The sequence below is a fragment of the Buteo buteo genome, chromosome 2, assembly GCF_964188355.1.
Source record: "Buteo buteo chromosome 2, bButBut1.hap1.1, whole genome shotgun sequence".
NCBI classification, from domain to species: Eukaryota; Metazoa; Chordata; class Aves; order Accipitriformes; family Accipitridae; genus Buteo; species Buteo buteo.
In genome coordinates this window covers 48,902,299-48,920,550 of record NC_134172.1, presented here as the reverse complement: position 1 = coordinate 48,920,550, position 18,252 = coordinate 48,902,299, and the positions used below count along the sequence as shown (strand labels likewise).

General features: G+C 36.8%; 1 protein-coding gene across 10 annotated transcripts in view; it reads left to right on the top strand.

The window, feature by feature from the left end:
* Window positions 1-18,252, top strand: part of GOLGA4 (golgin A4) — a 69,742-nt gene that overhangs the window by 18,795 nt on the left and 32,695 nt on the right. For 9 of the 10 annotated variants that reach the window (XR_012653952.1, XM_075053895.1, XM_075053914.1 and 6 more), the window contains 9 exons: window positions 1,033-1,098; window positions 2,244-2,558; window positions 4,583-4,630; window positions 5,058-5,114; window positions 8,750-8,848; window positions 9,373-9,511; window positions 10,788-10,975; window positions 11,994-12,077; window positions 12,926-13,073. Coding sequence is in view for 9 of the 10 variants with exons in the window: in XM_075053895.1 (XP_074909996.1) it covers window positions 1,033-1,098; window positions 2,244-2,558; window positions 4,583-4,630; window positions 5,058-5,114; window positions 8,750-8,848; window positions 9,373-9,511; window positions 10,788-10,975; window positions 11,994-12,077; window positions 12,926-13,073 (1,144 nt within the window). In the remaining variant the exon portion in view is untranslated. Of the gene's footprint in view, window positions 1-1,032; window positions 1,099-2,243; window positions 2,559-4,582; window positions 4,631-5,057; window positions 5,115-8,749; window positions 8,849-9,372; window positions 9,512-10,787; window positions 10,976-11,993; window positions 12,078-12,897; window positions 13,074-18,252 lie in introns of those variants that run through there. The other variant, XM_075053937.1, reaches the window with a different exon arrangement.

Here is an 18,252-nt window from a genome sequence, read left to right as displayed (position 1 = left end):
TAGCAGATACGTGGATGATTGATTGATATTTCAGTTGTATATACATCTTAGCTTTTTACAGCTTGCATATAACTATCAGGGTTACATCTTGATTAAAAATGAAAAGTTACGCTGTTCTTAGCTGAATTCTTCATACTTTGTTCGATAGGTCACAGTGCTTTGCTTCTCTTGGAAAAAATTCATATCCAGGATGGTTTCTAGCATGTTTTTGCTGTTTCAGTTTGACCTGGTTTGAACACCAGAAAACCATCTGGATTTGTACATGTTAGAAAACACCTGAACACAGGACATAGGAAAAGCAGGACAGGCAGACTAGGAACAGAAATGTCTGAACTCTGTTAAAAACAGAACAAAACCAAAACAAACCGCAAACCAAAACAAAAAAAAAAAAACCACAAAAAAACAAACCAACCCCAAAACTGTTGTTATCTGTTGTGTTGGTTTGGGGTTTTTTGTTTGTTTTTCTTTGTTTGGGAGTGTGGAGGAATGTATGTGTGAAATTTTACCCAGGATGTTTTTTCTGAAAGTCTTAATTTTCTTCCTGTGCTTGTTGGGAGTCTTAAACAGCCTGTTACCAGCACTTTTTTTCCAGGTAGTTTCCACACCCCCACCACCCAAAATGTTCTTAAATGAAGAAAGATGGTGTGATTCCACTGTTACTCATGTTGGCTGTAAACAACACTGGTCATCAATTAGATTTTTCCTGCTATCATTTTGTCTTTTTGGTGTTTCTTTTGATTTGTGCATAAATGTTACATAAATAATCATTATGAATAATTTAACTGGAGATGTCAGCATTTGCAGATGTCTCATACTAATCCATGCACACATAGCGCTTTGTAGTTATGTATATTGCAGCAATCTGTTTTGAATTTAACAAACTAGCTTGTTTGCATGAAGACATCTTAATAAACATACAAAAGAAAGTACTAAAAACACAGGCAAGGAAAAAGCACAGATGCTGTTTGTAGGAATCGGTGAATTATAGTCCTTGTAGTCTGTTCCTTCTAACAGTTGTTTTTCCTCCTCTAGAACTTAACTAAACCACCACTTCCCAGATCCACAGAAAATGATGGAAGTGGACCAGCCTCCCCGCAGGTATGAGGAGGATATGGAGGATTTGTTTCCTCTTTCACTGCCACGCTGTCTTTGTGTTATGTTGGCTTAAGTGCCCAAGTGCCCGGTATATATCTTCATGCTGGAGTAGGGATGACAAGTACTTGCCTGTTGGGATACTAGGCTGTTTTGTTTGTGTGTAATCCCATTAGCTGGTATTAAGTGTTGTCACTGATGTGTGGAGCTTTTTTTGTAGGGACAGGTTAGCAGTATCTGACGGCGTGTTGCAGGCTGCCCGCATTGAGATGCATCTCATTGCTCACTGACACAGCCAGCATGGGATATGGAGTGTTAACCTCGCTTTCAAAAGTAGAGGGCATATTGTGTGGCTAGAAAGCTGATTTCTAGCTGAAGGAAAAGAACTGATAGGCTTAAGAAAATTGTCACTAGTGATAAAGGTGGAGGTCGTAGCTTGCTGAAGTGGGATTAGCATTGGCTCCCAGCATGTTCCCCGGCATTTGATTGTGGGGGCAACATTGTGAAGTAATGCTTTCACATCACTTCTGTAGCACCAGCAGTATACAGTACCATAGCACAGAATGTTTTGGTTTAGACCAGCATAAGTACTTTAGGGGCATAAATCAATGACTGCATTTTATGTAAAAATCATGAAGTCATTTAAAATAAAATAAAAATAAGAAAAGGACTGTTTAAGATGGCATACTAGAACTAACTATTGTACAAGGACTTTTACAATAAATTTGTTCTCTTAATCGTAGGAAAATATCATTGTGTCTTTGAGATAAATACAGTCGTCTGTTTAATACATGAAGAAGTGAGTCACTATTTTTTATAAGTTTGGGACAACAGTAAATGCAACTATTTTAGTTACATATTCTTCACTTTTAAAGGGGTTACACAGAAGTGTATTATTTTAGAAGTTTAAATCAGAGCTGTAGTTTATTGGATTTAGCTGCTGTCTGAAATTGCCCACATGTGGTAGTTGCATGCTTGATTTTTCTGCACAAGGAGATTCTTCTTCTAAGGGAGTGGTAGCTATTTGGTGTCATGCATGTGTTAGGCAACAGTCATTCCTTTGCCCAGGTCAGGTCTCTGTTTCCTGGGCTTCAGTATGTCTGTCTGCCCTGAGCAGTGCCAAAGTAATTACTTGCTTTGAATTTTTGCAGCTGAGCGACACTCAGTCTTTCGCCCAGAGGCTTCAGCTCCGAGTTCCCTCCATGGAGTCTTTGTTTCGAAGCCCAGTAAAAGAGTCCCTGTTCCGCTCTTCTTCTAAGGAGTCTCTGGTACGAACTTCTTCAAGAGACTCATTGAATCGACTGGACTTGGAGACAGCCGGTCCCACCTTTGATCCACCCTCTGACATTGAAAGTGAAACAGAAGAGCCTCCGGGAAACATAGACAGCCTCAGCAAAGAGCAGTTGCTGCAGCGACTGCGCAGAATGGAGCGCAGTTTGGGCAACTATAGGGGAAAATACTCAGAGGTAGGCCATGTTGTGACTGACTTACCTGGGTGGAGAGGGGAAAAAGATGAGGCTAACAGATACTGCAGTAGTGGATAACTGTTTTGTTTTCTTACCCGGAGCAAATGGATCAACTTACAGCTAACATGGAAGTTAAATTATTATTCGAAGTCTAGTTATTTTTGGCCTAGATAGGTCAAACGTTTTTCTGGTAATAAAACGTGGAAATCCTTTTCTCTTGTTTGTAAATAATTTCATGTTGTCAGCAGTAGAGATTAATTAGTGGTTACTCACACAAAGTAGGCCAATGAAGGTTTCTGCTAAAAGCCCATAGAAGGGGTGGCGTTCAGTACAGAGGTGAGCATGGCTTGTACTTGCATGACAGCAAATTTTCTTTTGTTCTAAAAATTGTTCTTGAAGTGCACAGTATATATTCCTTGCATGTGCTAGAGGCAAGTGTTTTTTTTTCAATAAATAACTTCTTTTCCCCATAATTTCCAGGTATTTCCTGGAAGGAATTCATTCAAAGACTATTTCTTTTGCTATTTCAGTGAAAACCAAGGATATAAGTAGTTTTGCTACTCATTTTCCAAATTGTTGGGAAAAGCAAAGCTTTCCAAGTGGTGGTGTTGGATTTTTTTTTTTCTAAAGTGTGTGTTGTATTTAAAACTGGACATTTGCACTGGTTTTTACAGTTCTTTAAATGTTTGCTGCCCTCAAATACAAAAATTCCTGTGCAGATTTTTGGCTATTAGTGTCAAAATCCCTGGAATCTAAAATATGTATATAGCAATTACAGTATTCATCATATGCCTGAAAAAACAGTTGTCTTCCATTAATTCAGTAGTTGTTGTCTCCCATTAATTTTTTGTTCTTTTCCAGCTAGTATAATAAGATATATTTTTTAAAAGTTTATGTAAACAGTGTTGCTAAAATGAAAATTCTTCAGTTTGTAGGTTTGTTTTGGTGGGTTTGTGGTTGGTTGGTTGTTTTAGTGTGGTCTGTCCAGCAGGTCTTAATTTTCTCTATGAAAAAGGCTTGGGTTTTTTTTCTATTTTTGTGAGTTTAGTCCAGTTGGAAAGAATTGTTTTGCTGGACCTTGGAAGAAAGTAGTTTCAATACATAATGAGTATTTAAGATGTAATTATTTTTTTTTCTTACTTAAAGTAGGATTCAAAGTTAGCATCTCAAAAATATGGTAAGGGAAATAATCCATAGTAGCTTTAGTTTTCTTTTAACCACAAAATAAGTATGACTTTGAAATTAAAAGTAATTTTGAATTATGAAAAATCCTATTTTCTTTTAAATAAGAATTTGAAGGTATCTTTTGACTTTAAGTTTTCTGGTTTTGGAGTTTGGATTTGTTTTCCTTTAATTTTTCAGCAATTTGAAAATGTAATATTCTGGTTCCAAGTGCCGTTATGCTACTTCAGCCTTGGACAGCTTAGGCAATTGTGATCAAATTTTTAATTAAACTAAATTGCACAGTTACTCATTAAGTCCTTTTGTCAGCTTACAATGAGAAATATTGTCCACTTCCAGTCTTTCTTTGTCTGATGGGTATATGCAAAACACATGGCATGAGAACATTCAGTATTACACAGACCTTTTTTGTTAGATTTCTAAGTGTATTTTCTAATGCATACTCATTGTAAAATTAATTTTACTTAAGCTCTCTGGGACATGTATCCTTAACAATGTACATCCCTATGGGGTAGCTGTCTGGGATGTAACTTCCTGATACAGTTGGGTTTTGACTGCCTGTATTGAAGCACTGTTCCTAGAGGTCTTTTCAGTGAAGGGAAAACTGTGCATGAATGCCGAGTAACCTCATTCTTTTGTCATGTAGGCTTTATTTTTTAACACATTGGAGATACTTTATAGATGGAAAAGGGAAACATTGAGAAAATTTAAGCACGTTTCTGTCAGAAGAGCTTTCTCAAGTGAAGAGTTTGAAAATGTAGATAGTGTTACAACTAAGCAAATTATTCTGATAGCTGTAAGCAGATGCATTATCATCATTATACCTGATTTCTGTATTTTAGCTAGTGTCTGCTTATCAAGTTATCCAGCGGGAGAAGAAGAAGCTACAGGTAAGCATTACTTTTCATCCTCTTACCTCAAGGCTTTTCTGAATCTTAAGATGTGTAGTGGAAATAGATTTAATATTCACCGTATTGTGTGTGTGTTTACACAATATGTTGTGTATATATATGTGTGTGTGTTTAACAAAAGACTGACTTAGCTGGGGTTTTGAAGGTAGCCAAGCTATCTTTTGTCAACATAATTGTGAAGCTATTGCAATAAAAAAGGCTGGAGTACATCATCTGAGTTTAGGTGATAGATTGCCAACCCACAGCTGACAGTTTATGATAATGCTTACGCATCAAGCTTGAGTTGAAGGAGAAATACAAATCATTAATTCTTCTGCTGAAATACTATTCTATGAATTTATTTATACTTTATATATAAAAGTTACATTTAATACACCTGATGTTTATTCTTCCTTTTTTTTTAAAGGGCATTCTAAGTCAAAGTCAGGATAAAGCACTTCGCAGAATTGGAGAACTGAGAGAGGTAATTTCCTTTATTGATTGAATGTTTACTTTATACCACTCATACATAGAATCTTTCTCTGCCTAGCTTTTTATTTTTTTTTGTTCACCTTACAAAATGTTTTCTATTGCACAGCAGGGTTTTTTACTGTTTGTTTTTATTTGTTTATATGGGGTTATTTCTTCTGTTTCCCATTCAGCAGCTTATTGTCATACTCCAAGACAGAGCAGTTCATTGTACTGACTGAACTGCTTTTCTGTTCATTGTGAAATGGGTAGATATGTGTGTGGTTCTTGCGGTATTGTTGAGCCCAGCAGTTGATGTTCCCGTGCAATTTGTTGCTCTTCTAGTATTGAGAAATACTAATGCTAGGTAAACACAAGCAATAGACACTCTTAAAATAAAGATTTTTTAATGACTATCAGTAAAAAAATTTAGGATAAAATTTAAAAAAATAATTATTTTGATCTCAGTTATGATATTTACATTGCTTTTATGGATTTGTAGTATAGTTTGATTTCAGTCATAAAATCAGGTAGGTTGTTTTATGATTATTATTCCCTTAGGTTACAGTGAAATTAAAAGGAGAAGCTCTAATGTATTTGGTATTGATACTAAACACAGGTTAAATTAAAAGACATGTACGAATTATTGGGCAGAGTAAATTAAAAGGGCAAGTTCACAAAAGCCATATTGTCAAACCCTGGTGAAGCAGAATGCGAAGCTGAAGCCTTTTTACTGTCCCAAGAGCTGGTGCAGCACCAGGTTTGGAGGTGGGTGTGCAAGAGCCTCTCTGTCCATGCTCTTACCTTGTTTGGGAGCTGAGTACCAGCTCGTTCAAAGCCATAGGCTTTCTGTGTGGCTGCACTCCTGTTTTTGGGGTGCGCCTTGCCGAGCAGCAGCGCTGGCGTGGAGGTTGCAAGAGCCATGAGACCATGGCAAGGTCCCACCTTTGCCTGCAGGCAGACTAGCTCTGGGCAGTTGAGTGTCTTGCCTGCAGACAGGGGCCAGGGTCCGTCCTTTGAGGGTGAGGGACGGAGACTGTGAGCAGCAGGATGTGCACGTACACAAGGCTCATGCTTGCCCGCAAGGGGCTGCTCCTGTGCGACCAGTTGGGCAGCCAGTCATTCCAAAGGAGGTCGCTGGCAAACTGTGGGGCACTCTTCTTCAGCTCTGCGGGGTGTAATCCAGGTGAGTGGGCTGGGAATTGTGTGTGCCATGGGGGTAGCACTTTGGTTCAGATCCGTGCTGCTTTTGCCGCAGAAGCTGAGAACAGTGGGCCAGACTGCTGGGTCTGTCATGCTTGTCTGAGTTGGAGCCCCTGCCTGGGCTGTCTCCCTGTCCTAAGCTAAACTGTCAGCCCGTACAAGGGGAAAAGTCACAGCATTACTGACAGAGGTGGCTTGCCAATATTTTTCTTCCAGTGCGCTACAAGGTCAAATGAAAGAAGTTCATTCTGTGTTAAGTGAAATATCTGCATGCTCCAGTGGGTTTAGTTTTCCAGCTTACTGGTATTTGGTAAAGTTTGGAAGGTATATATATATATACACACACCAGAATTAAATTTTTGGATTGTGAAAAAGAGTTGGACATGTGCATACTTACTTTTCACCTCTTCTGTCATAATCGTTCCGATTCATATATATACATATATGTTACATATATATATAAAAATCAGAAATATATATAAAATTTTATATATATATTTGGCATAAAATTTAATTTTATTCTTATAGATTCTTGTAGATTTAAAGATTCCTTCAAATCTAACACTGCAATTCTTATTAATTGAAAAACTTCAAAAAGTAGTTTTTTGGTCCTTTGGAAGCCCAAGTGTTATAGCTTTAGGTAAAACAGACTTAAAAGAAAAATAACAAATAAAATGGTACATTTCCATTGTGGGAGCTAAAATAATACAAAATAGATCATTAATTGATGTAATAAGTTGTTTTCAGAAATTAATTTAAAAAATCCTTTTCTTCATCATGCAGTCCATTTTCCCCATAAATGCTGAATCAGACAAGTCTCTGCTAAGAGGGCCATGTAGGAATAAATAAAGTCTCCTTTGAGGCCAAGTTGACAGTGTGAAGTAGTCCCTGGCAGTCAATGTGTGTTTTGCTTACCTTCGTTTTCTCCTGTTAGAGTAATTCCTGAGCAGCAGTCTTCAAGCAGTCTTCAGTATTCTCCTTCTCAGAGAAGGATCAGAAGGGACTTTGAGATCCAAAGAGGATTATTTCTGTGTTGGTTTCAGTAAATCTCTTTCGCACTTGTTCTTGCACCGAGCTGTTTTGCTTTGCTCAGAAGGAATTGCTTCTAAAGCTCAGAAGCACAAGGCAGAAGTGTAATCAGTAGCTGTTGAGAACCTGAGGCAATGCAGGGTTAAAAAGTGGATATAGTTACTTGGGAAGAGAGGAATAGTTTTCCCAGTGACACCAGCACTGTCCTGCCTTTGCATGACTGGGCAGGCTCAGCTCACACAGCTGTGGTTCTCAAAGCTGGTATCAGGCTCAGCTATGTCAGCCAGGATTTGCTGTTGGAGGCAAGGGATAGGCAGCAAGAGAGCATGAAAGCAAGATTCAGATTTGGAGGAAAGCATCGAGTGCCCTGTGTTTTGTCTCTTGTTGGCTTTTTAGCTTTTTCATCCTCTTTCTATCATCCTCTATGTTTGTCTGGCTGACAGAACCGATGTTTATGGGTGGTGCTCGCTTTTAGGTGAGCGATCTTTGCAGAATAATGGTCATGGAGGTGTTAGTTTCCTGGGGTAAATCACTGGGAAGATATACATGGATGAAGTAAATATATAAATTAAAAAAAAAAGTTAAAATACAAGTTTGGGAAATTATTTACAGTGCATGCATGAAATGTGTATGGTTCTGATTCTCTCAATAAGCAGTTAGATAAGAATTAATTTAACTTTAAATACATTTATTTTCTATTAGGAAAATAATTATTTAAAGAAATAAAAGTATTTAAAAGCATAGGAAGTAAATAGAAGAAACCTCCCTAAGGCAGTATTTTATAAGATTATGTAGATCCTACTAATACATTTAGGCAACATCTACAAGTTTCTAGAGGTGTTCAGCCAAATGAATGCAAGTAAGTAGCAAGTAAATCCACATAGTTAAGTTCTTCAGCATTCTCTGGCTTTCTCATTTGAGACATGTTTGAGGAATAAAGAAGCCAACTTTCTGCTCTTACAAATGGCATTTGTCATATTAGAATGCTCGCATGTTGAATAAGCATAAGAGAAATTTACATTTCTACTGTTTATGTTGACTTAAACTGGTAGTTAAATGAAGAATCTACTTAACAAAAGTTCAGTCTTCAACTTCCAGGAGAAATGTGTGCATTGAAATCAGTTTTCAGGAGCAGGCTTGAAGTGATCCCTACACATACTTATTTTTAGGAAGAAAGAATCCTTGATAATTTTGCATCAAATGTGGACTCTTGCTGTTTTAATGCTGGTATTATAATGGGATGTTCTTATTATGTTGTGTGGAATGTTGTATAGTAAAAGAAATACTCTCGCTTTATGGTTGTATTTTGGGGTCACAACTGCAAAGTGGTATTTTTAATATTATTTCATGATATTTTGATAAGCCTTTTAAATTCACATTTCATTTTTCATTTGAGACACATTTATTTATGATTCACAGGAGCTCCAGATGGATCAACAAGCTAAGAAACATCTCCAAGAGGAATTTGATGCTTCCTTAGAAGAAAAGGATCAACTTATTAGTGTCCTGCAAACTCAGGTAAGATACTTTACCCAAGAGATGTTCTTTAAAACTGCTCTTCCTACTATTTTTTTGTAAATTATGTATTTCCTATAATACATGTCCACATTTTATTGCAATAGCTGCGATGATGTAAAGCTTCTTGAGAACTTATGATTATCTAGAAGTTAAGTGCATCTTTGTGGTAGAGGATACCTTTGTAAAATCTCACTGATGTTAAATAAGATTGTTTGATCTGCGCTTAAATACCTTCGTAATGTCTTTTATCAAGAACATAACATTAGCAGATGTTTAAGCTAAAATGACTTTGGCAAAATTTATGTGTTTTGCTTAATTGGTCTTTGTTTCTCCACTCATAATGATATATTTTTGTTAATTGGAAACATAATTCTGATTTTAAAAAAGGCTAAAAAAATACAGACAGGTTTTTCCTTTCTCTACTTGCCGATACCAGTTTTATTTAACTCTCTCTAGTTTTGAAGATGAAAACGTTATCTACCTAGAATCATTGGGTTTTTTAACAAAAAGAACATTTTGTTTAGGTATCGTTGCTGAAACAGAGGTTGCAGAATGGTCAGATGGGCACTGAATTGCCTGATCCAAATATCCAGTCTGAACCACACGTTCAAAGTCCAACAAAAGAAATCAGTACAGAAAATATTGTGGAACCAGGAAGCAATGGTAGGTATTGCGGCTTTTTCAAGAAATCTTGACTTTTGGGGAATAAGCCTGCTGTTATTTATGATGGAGTAACAATACTTAGGGCTAAACATGTTGTGGTAAGGATGTATTTTCTAGGAGACAATTGTTTTGAAAACAGTGTGGCAGCCAGGGGACAGGATAACCCTTCTAAGATACTAAATTTTGTAAGAATTCAAATTTGATACATCTTGCCTTTGTCAATAATGATGACTGTGTTGTAATTAATGCTTTTTCTGGTAGATGTTGTTACTATCCCCACTTAATATGATTAAGAGATTCTGTCCCCGATAAGCAAGGACCTATCCCTGGAGTTTAGAGAGGAGACTGGTTGTCAGTCTTTTTTTTTTTTTTTTTTTTTTTTTTTTCCTCCTTCTTCTTCCTCAGGAAAAAGTAAAAGCAAAGATCAATTTTGATATTCATGCTATTGAATATTCTGTGTTCCTCACATCATGAGGTTATTTGAGTTATGGCACTCCCAGTATTGTGTGTGTATGTTTACTGAGAAAAGGACATTATAATGCTGATATATAATGAAAATGTCATTCATTGGTATCCTTCATAGAAGGTAGGGCTCAGACAGAGGTGAACATGCATCTTGAAATATTCTTTGTTCAGCATCTGCCATGATTTTTGTATATGAGGATGATACGAACTGAACCTCTGAATTTGATCCTATTTTCATGCCAAGTACTCTTAAAGCCTCCACAGCATCAGAGCAGAACACACAGTAAAATATTACCCAGTGTGCTAGTTATACAGAGAGGAGTACAGCTCAGAAAGACGCTAAATGTGGCTTTTATCCTGCCGATTGTAGTACTGCCAACCTGGATATTTTAGAATTAACGTCATACCCAGCCCTGGGAAAGCAGGAATCTGTGTGCTTGGCACTTGAGAGAGGTTATTTGCTTTGTTTCATGTTTTTTCCTGCCTGTGAATATTCTGTTAGTAGCAGCAGGCAGGTTTATAAATCATAAGGACTTTTTAATTGCATGGAAAACATTGTTGAATAATAGTATGGTTTCGAAGCTTGTATAGTAACTGGTGTTTTGTAAATTAATTTGAGGTAAAAGACTGTATTTACTATTCTGTGTATGTGTAGCATGTTTCTGGCAGTTACAGTAGTCACTAGGAAGTTTTGCAGACTTTGCACAACTTTCTTTAGAGACCTGTGAGTTGCCCGCAATGTGAGTGATGAATACAGATCTACATTTTGGAAACTGTGTGCATATAATAATGTTGGTATCTTGTCTTGTAGAGGGTAATGAAGATTCTGTTAAAACCCTGGAAACTCTTAATCAGAGGGTGAAGCGCCAAGAGAACTTGCTGCAACGTTGTAAGGAGATGATTCGGTCACATAAGGAGCGCTGCGCCCAATTAACCAACGAGAAGGAGGCACTTCAAGAACAGTTAGAAGAGAGACTTCAGGAACTGGAGAAAATGAAGGTATGGAAAATGCTTTTCACTTTATGGGTAGCTACTAAAACACAATAAGAACTCCAGTATTTCCAAACTTTATTAATAGGGCAGACCATGAAACAAACCGCCCTTGTACTTTTTTGGAGTTAAAGGTGCAAAACCCACCCGGAATGAACACATTGAGCAACTACTCAAAAAGCTGTAAAGAAGGGTATGAAGCCTTACTGTGTGAATAACCATCAAAATGGTATCAGAAATAAAGTAGTTGTGGGAAGCTGGGGTGAGGAAAAGACTGTCCTAGCCCAGAAGACAGGCGGTAAAGTAAGAAAAGTGGAGCAGAGCTAAACCTTTAAGACATAGTGGAAGAGGCATCAGTTGTGTAAATGAACAGAAAATACAGAAATGCAGGACAGTGGAGAGCACAATATAGTGAAGATAACATAAGTGCAGGCTCAAAGCTAAATTAATATTTTGCTTGATATTCCTTTTAAGGCCATTAATGCCAAGTGTGGAGTGAAAGTATGGTGGCTGGTAGTAATGAAAACATGAAAATGGGATAAGTATAGCTGTACTCAACTTCAATTCTGGAGATCAGATTCTCTTCTCTGTCTTGGTCTCTACACACTAGCCCAGTTTGAAAGAGCTCTGAAAGATTTGAGTATTTTAAGGACCTTTTCCAGTAATGAGCAATTATGTTGCAGTGTTGAGATCCTCTGGTAAGCCGAGATGCAGGTAATAGAACAGGTGCCCTAGGCATGGTTCTTGCTTGTTTTACTGTAGCAGCTCTGACATCCATGAGAGAACTGTGGAGGCTGTAACAAAGTCTTCAGATACCTGAATTATTATGGAAGCCATGAGGCAGCCTAGCAACTGGGAGATTTAAAAGTAATTTAAAGCTGCCTACTTCAATTTCCCTGGATTCTGTTCTGTGCTCTTCCTCCAAAGCATAGTGCAGAGTCAGAGCCAAACCTAAGCTGTCTGTCAGAAGAAGGTATTTTCTTACAGATGGCAGTGCTTTAAACTTGTGGTTGGGGTCTTTTTTTAGGACCTTCACATGGCTGAGAAGACTAAACTGATTACACAGCTGCGTGATGCAAAGAATTTGATTGAGCAGCTAGAACAAGACAAGGTAACCAAAAAAATTTTCTTTAAACTCTGTGAAGTTTTTGAAGATTGTTTAAAACTCTAAAGATCTGGCTTCTTGGTATTAGAAGCTGTTTTTAGTCATCTGATGTGGTTTGGTTTATGTTTTAACAAGCAAATAATTTAAGCTACCTGAAAATTTTATTCTGTAGATACTTTAGGGTATTTGTCTATTAGGTTATGCTTAATACTGCAAGATGATGTTATTTGGGATGGAGCAATTATGCTGAATACACTCCTTAATGCCAGCTTTAAAACAAACCCCCCAAACACTAATGAAGATGAGATACAATGTAAATGAATTAAAAAATGTCCGATGAAGGGAAAGTAACCGTAGTTTCCTAGGAATATGAAGAGTTTCTTGGGTTTTTGTTCCTTAAAAGTTTTTTTTGTTTTTTATCACAGTCTTGGTACTTGGAGTAACTTCTGGTGGTGTAATAAGCAGCATGACTTACACTCATTATAAGTGAATATTCTCTAAGGAGAAGCACACAAACTACAATGCTTTTAGTCTTGGTTTGTTTACAGAATATGTATTTCAAAGAATAAACAATATCTGTACCAGAAGCAGGATGTTTTCTGATGGTCCTTAGTTGCTGGAGGAGTTCTTTTCACCACTAGATAAATTTTGGCTACTCTTCAAAATAATCCATATTCTTATCTTCTTTTTGTTATCATTTTCTGTTTTCTGACATAAAAAAATACCATGGTCTCTGGTCTTGTATTAATAGACTAAAGTTAATTCCTGACAAGGATTGTGTCCTGGCTTGAAATTGTCTCAGCTATATGTTTTATTTATTTGCTAGCTTTTTATCACAAGGACCTTTTCCATAGGGCATGGTAATTGCAGAGACAAAGCGACAAATGCACGAAACTTTGGAAATGAAGGAGGAGGAGATAGCCCAACTGCGTGCTCGTATCAAACAAATAACTACAAAAGGCGAGGAATTAAAAGAACAGAAAGAAAAATCTGAAAGAGCTGGTAAGAAGTTCTGGAGATTATTAGCTTTCACATTTAAACATGAGAAAGCTTCAGTGTGGTTTTTTTGCACTCTTTTATCAGTTGTTTGGAATGGATATTAAGAGACGCTCTTTTTCCTAATGTTCTACATATCACCCCTGCTAGCATCATAACTAAACTTCTGGTCACAGAGTTTAGGGATGTGTTTGACTGGTTTGTCTCTGTTATCAATTCAACTGGAGTTGGGAAGGAAACTGCTGAAGGGCAGCTGTACCTTCTGGTTTGTAGGAAAAAAGATTGATAGAGTTTTGTGCTGGTATAACTTCAGGAGAGAAGCTTGCAACTATCCATAAATTATCATTATAATGCCACCAGTATTTTACATAGAGAATGTAGCAGTGAGTATGTAAGAGTTTGCAAAGAAGTAGAAACAAGAGGATGTGTTAAAACCATAATAAGCATTTTCTTTCAATAATCATAGCTGAAGCATTTCTAATTTCTTTTTAGTGAAACAGCAATGATGATTCCTTTTGTTTCAGCCTTGGAACCTAGTGGTTATGTAACTATTACATGCTGTAGTTTTGCTTTTGATGGAAATTAGGTAACATTAATTATGTGTGCTTGCAGTTCTCCTTTTGCTTGAAACTAAGTTAAAAGGTCAATCCGCCCCCCCTTTGTTTTTTAAACAGTGAAATTGTTTTGCACTATATCTATCAAAACTCTTTTAGAACTCCTTTTGGCATTTAAAGGAGTTCATTCTTTTGGCAGAAGTTCAGATGGGGTTAGTTTGCATAAAACATTATGCATATTTTCTTCCTCTAAAAAGTGGTAAGTTCAAACAATACAGTTCATAGGGGTTTATTTTAAATCTACATAGATTTAGATCACAACTTTTAATTTCAAAGATTAGTTTGGATAGATAATTCTGCCGTAATACAGAAAAGCAGCTTGAACATCCATCTTGTGAAAGTAACAAACATTTTGATTAGGTGCCTTCCTCTTCTACCCTTTTGTGTTGCATGTGTCTTTTTAGCTCTGGAAATTAATATTTCAGAAGTCAGTCCTGCTGAATTTGGATTTTTTTTCAGATCTTGAAAACTAGGAAGCTTTTCTTCATGATTTAAAAAAAAAAGCTGAAGAATATTATAATACTTCTGTAGATACAAAGTTATTGTCATAGTTGTTTGAAACAGCATTTTTTTGAAGCAGTAGAAACCTCTTAATTATGGACTAATATCTACACACTCTGATAATACAGTAATTTCCTCAGGTTTACATAGCCAGAAGCTGAAAATGGGTTAGAGATGATGCTCTGGATACCTGGAAAACTTAACTACTGTAGTGAGAAGTAATTTCACTCTACGAAAAATGTGTTGAGTACACTGCACTTTTCTAGGGGGAGATTTGTGTGTTAAATATGTTCTCTGTCAAATAAAATTTTCAAGTACTTTTGGTAACTTTTATGGTGCATAAGCATCCACTTTTGAGTGCATTTATTATTGTAGTCTGTTAAGCACACATATAAATGTTGGAACCCTTGGAAAATTAATACTACTTCTGAGGTAGGCAAAATTGTAAAGTGACCTTTATTAGGTTTTCCTATTACTTCCTTGGCTTTATGCATTCCAAAAATGGTGTGATGTACAATGGAATTGTAGTTCAATACAGTTGAACTAAATCATTCAGGCATTTGAGAAAACCACCATCATTATTGGGAGAGCCTGAAATTACTCCTAGGTCACAGCCTTTGAGTTGTATCAGTTTTAAGGTTTGGGCAGTTTCATGTATTTGAGGTCAACATCTTTTAAAGTTCTGTTTCTTAAATAGTTGATGTGAGATGACTTAAAATTCTACACTTTTTCTATATCGTGGTTTAGTGAAGAACTGACTTCATGGCATATTGTATTTGTAGAAATGGTAATTTCATTTATGTTATGGCAAAATAAGGGTAAGCATAATACACTTACACTTGGAATTTACTTTCATAGTGCTATATTGTAGGCTAAAAAGTGGTGTATTTTTCCACTTCATTTTTTTAACTTGTCTAGAGTTATGTGTCTGGCTTTTTTCTTTGTAATTCAGCGACTTTAGTGAAATGCTCCAGTGTTTGATTTAATGTTAATGCGTTTTTGTGTACTGAAATAGTGAAAAGATACGTATGCTTATTTTGTGTGTGTTGTGTAAACTGTAACTTGGTCTCCCCAGTTGAAGTTCATTTTTTTTGTAGTTAGAGGTACATTATGTTGAAATCTCACAGAGCATCTTGTTTTTGTGCATCCACACATGCCAATAAGTGAATCATGGTGCCTTTCCCAAGCCTTGTATGAACAGGACTGGGGTAAGGGCTCTTTTTTCTTACATCACACACTGGGTGCTTGAACTGGGCTCTGAAAAGTAAATTCTGTGCTTCTCAGGCACTTTTACTTGAAGTAACTGCAACTGATTTTTTTTTTTAATGCTTTGCAGTATACATAGATTATTTACATTTTACTTCAACAAAGCTATTTGTAGTACTGTAAATTTACTGGTGAACTGGTTTGTTTCTCCTGAGAATACTTGGTGTAAGTCCTTTAGACTTCTCAGGATGCAGATTATTGACTTATTTATATTCTGTACAGTAAACAAAAAGTCTTTCGAAAGCAACTTCATTTTGCTTTACTTTGCCGTTCTTTGTAGGCGATATTTCTTTTGCAAGCTTAATAAACGTATGCTTTGCACCTTTCTACTGAGAAACAGAAAGCTTGGACTGTGCCTTTAAAATCCTGCCTAGATGCACAAATCAACTGTAGGAAATGAATTTGAGCTTTGTTTCTCAAACTTTTGACAAGATGCCTGCTCTCAGCCTTCAGTAGGAAAATATGTAAATCCCCCCTTTGCCATCCTATTCAGTGCTTTCTTCACAATTTTCAGCAGTAGATGGCACTGTAGTTGAAGATAACACATCTGCAGGGCCGGGAGAGTAAGCAAGAAGTCTTTGCGGTAGGGACTGGTGTTATACTTGGTAGGAGGCAAGGTGAAGGGAACTGAGACTGGAGTAGTGTACGTAAAGCAGTCAACTCTCTAGCACATGTTTTATAAAAATCAGTTTTGTAACCTTGCACTTCTTAAACTCTGCTCAGGCTCTTTTTGTGTAATTTATATACTGCACAGGAAGGTTTCTGGTTTGTCTGGCTTGGTCACGTGAATGGGATTTTGCAAGACTCACCTGAGACTCTGTTGGTGTGCTTGTTACTGTTTCTGATTCGCCACTGTGCTTTTGTGAGACTTTACTTGACCAGTACCTCACTTAAAAGGTCTTCCCTTGACAGTAGCTCTGCTGGTTGGGGAAGAACACAGGCAGTGCCTTTACTCTGTGTATTCAGAATAGATGTATTTGGGTAAAAACATGGACTTTTATTCCAGGCTTTTATCCACAGTAGATTTTAAATCTCCTATAGATCAAAAGTAATAATAATAATAATATAGACCATGTTCTGTCTACTCGATGATAGTTTAGCCCTCTGCTGGTTTGAAACTCACTTGTGTCATGCTACACTAGAATTAACTACTTTGAATAAAAATGTTCTGTTTTGCTTAAGTGCTTAAAGTGCCTGAGATGCATATAATTTAACTTTTAGAGAGCTAAGTGTGTTCCTGTGAAGTGTTGCTTCTTTGTGCTTTCATACCCCCTTGGCGTTTTATCCATCAGCTTTTATCTAGCTTTTGTATTAGCATCCTGCTTGTGATTACAGTGATGCAGCTGTCGTACTGCATGTTGCTCAGCTCTTCCATATCAGTAGTCAATCCTAGTGTGAACTTGGATCTTCTCTTTGGTGGATTTGTGGGCTATGGCAAATGCATTCTCTTTCCTTTTGCAGAAGTAACAGGTTTCTCAAATGAAAATAAAGTATGTGTTGCTCAGAGCAATAATCAGAAAACATGTATGGAAAAGTGAAATAACTTAATCTTTTACTTGCAGGGTTTGATTTCAAGCTATACTTTGTAAAGGTCTATAGGTTTGGGAGGAGGGTTTGGGTTCTGGGGGTTTTTTTTAAAGCCATTTATGATGCTGTAATACTGAAGGATGTGGCCAATTTTGCTGGCTGTGCGTGCTTTTGTTAGAGCTAAGAGGAGAATCAGGGAAGTCAGTGCCGTTCTCCAAATGCAGTTGGGCGGGCTGTGTTCATGACCGAGTTGTACCTGGGGTGGTGAGGAGGGAGGACTTGAGTCCTGCAGGTCCCAGGTGGCAAATGCCTTGATGGGCACTGTGAAGATCTGTGCTTGGAAAGTAAGGAGCTATAAGCCTCATGCATGCTTGCATTATGTTTTAGACTGTTTTGCTGTTTGAAATTATCTCTAGTGCTCTTGATTTTTTGCAATGACTTTTTGTATTCATTATTTAAGTAGAACCAGGAGTGAAAAAGTGGATACAATGATGTGCTTTGTTATTGCCAGGGTCAATAACAACTCTGTTTTGCCCTAAAACATGATTGTTGGCATGAGTAGTCAGAGAAAGGCTTCCTCAGAAAACAGAATAAATTCTGGAAAAGGTCAGAATTTGGGTGAATGCAATTTTATGGAATTAAGTTACTTGAAAACATATTTGCAGCATTGCCTCCAAAGTATAGACTGTGGTCAGAAGCTTCAGTTCTGAATATTATCAGAAGTGGTATGGAAATTATTATTCACTTCTCAAACTCATGCCTGAATGTTATTAAAGATGGTTTCCAAAAAAAAAAAAAAAAAAAAAGGATTACGAGAATTGCTGTGAATGCCTCCTAAGTAATGGTGAATCAAGGAAATTAGAGATGTATATGTCTATTATGATTTTCTTTTTGGGATAGAACTAAGTGGGAGAAAGCTTAGCATAATAAATAACACTTTCAAAATGATTTTGTTCTGTCTACTCCCAGGGTAGTATCCAAGTAGTCCAGGGTATAGTAGAATAACATACTTCTAGTTTTTTGTGCTCTGATAAATTACAGTCTTGACATTGGTACTGTGATTTTGAATTCTACAGTGGTGTTCTGCCAAAGATCTTGTATGCAAAAAATTAACCACATAGTAGACTGTTCTGAGAGTGAATTTTCCTTTGATATGCAGCAGGGGTTTTCCACATTCATAATCTTTTCAGGAAAAGATGTTTCCCTAATAGTGATCAAATTTTAGTCTTGTGTAATTCTATATAGATTCTGCCATCAGTTTCAGTGAGTAACTCAAG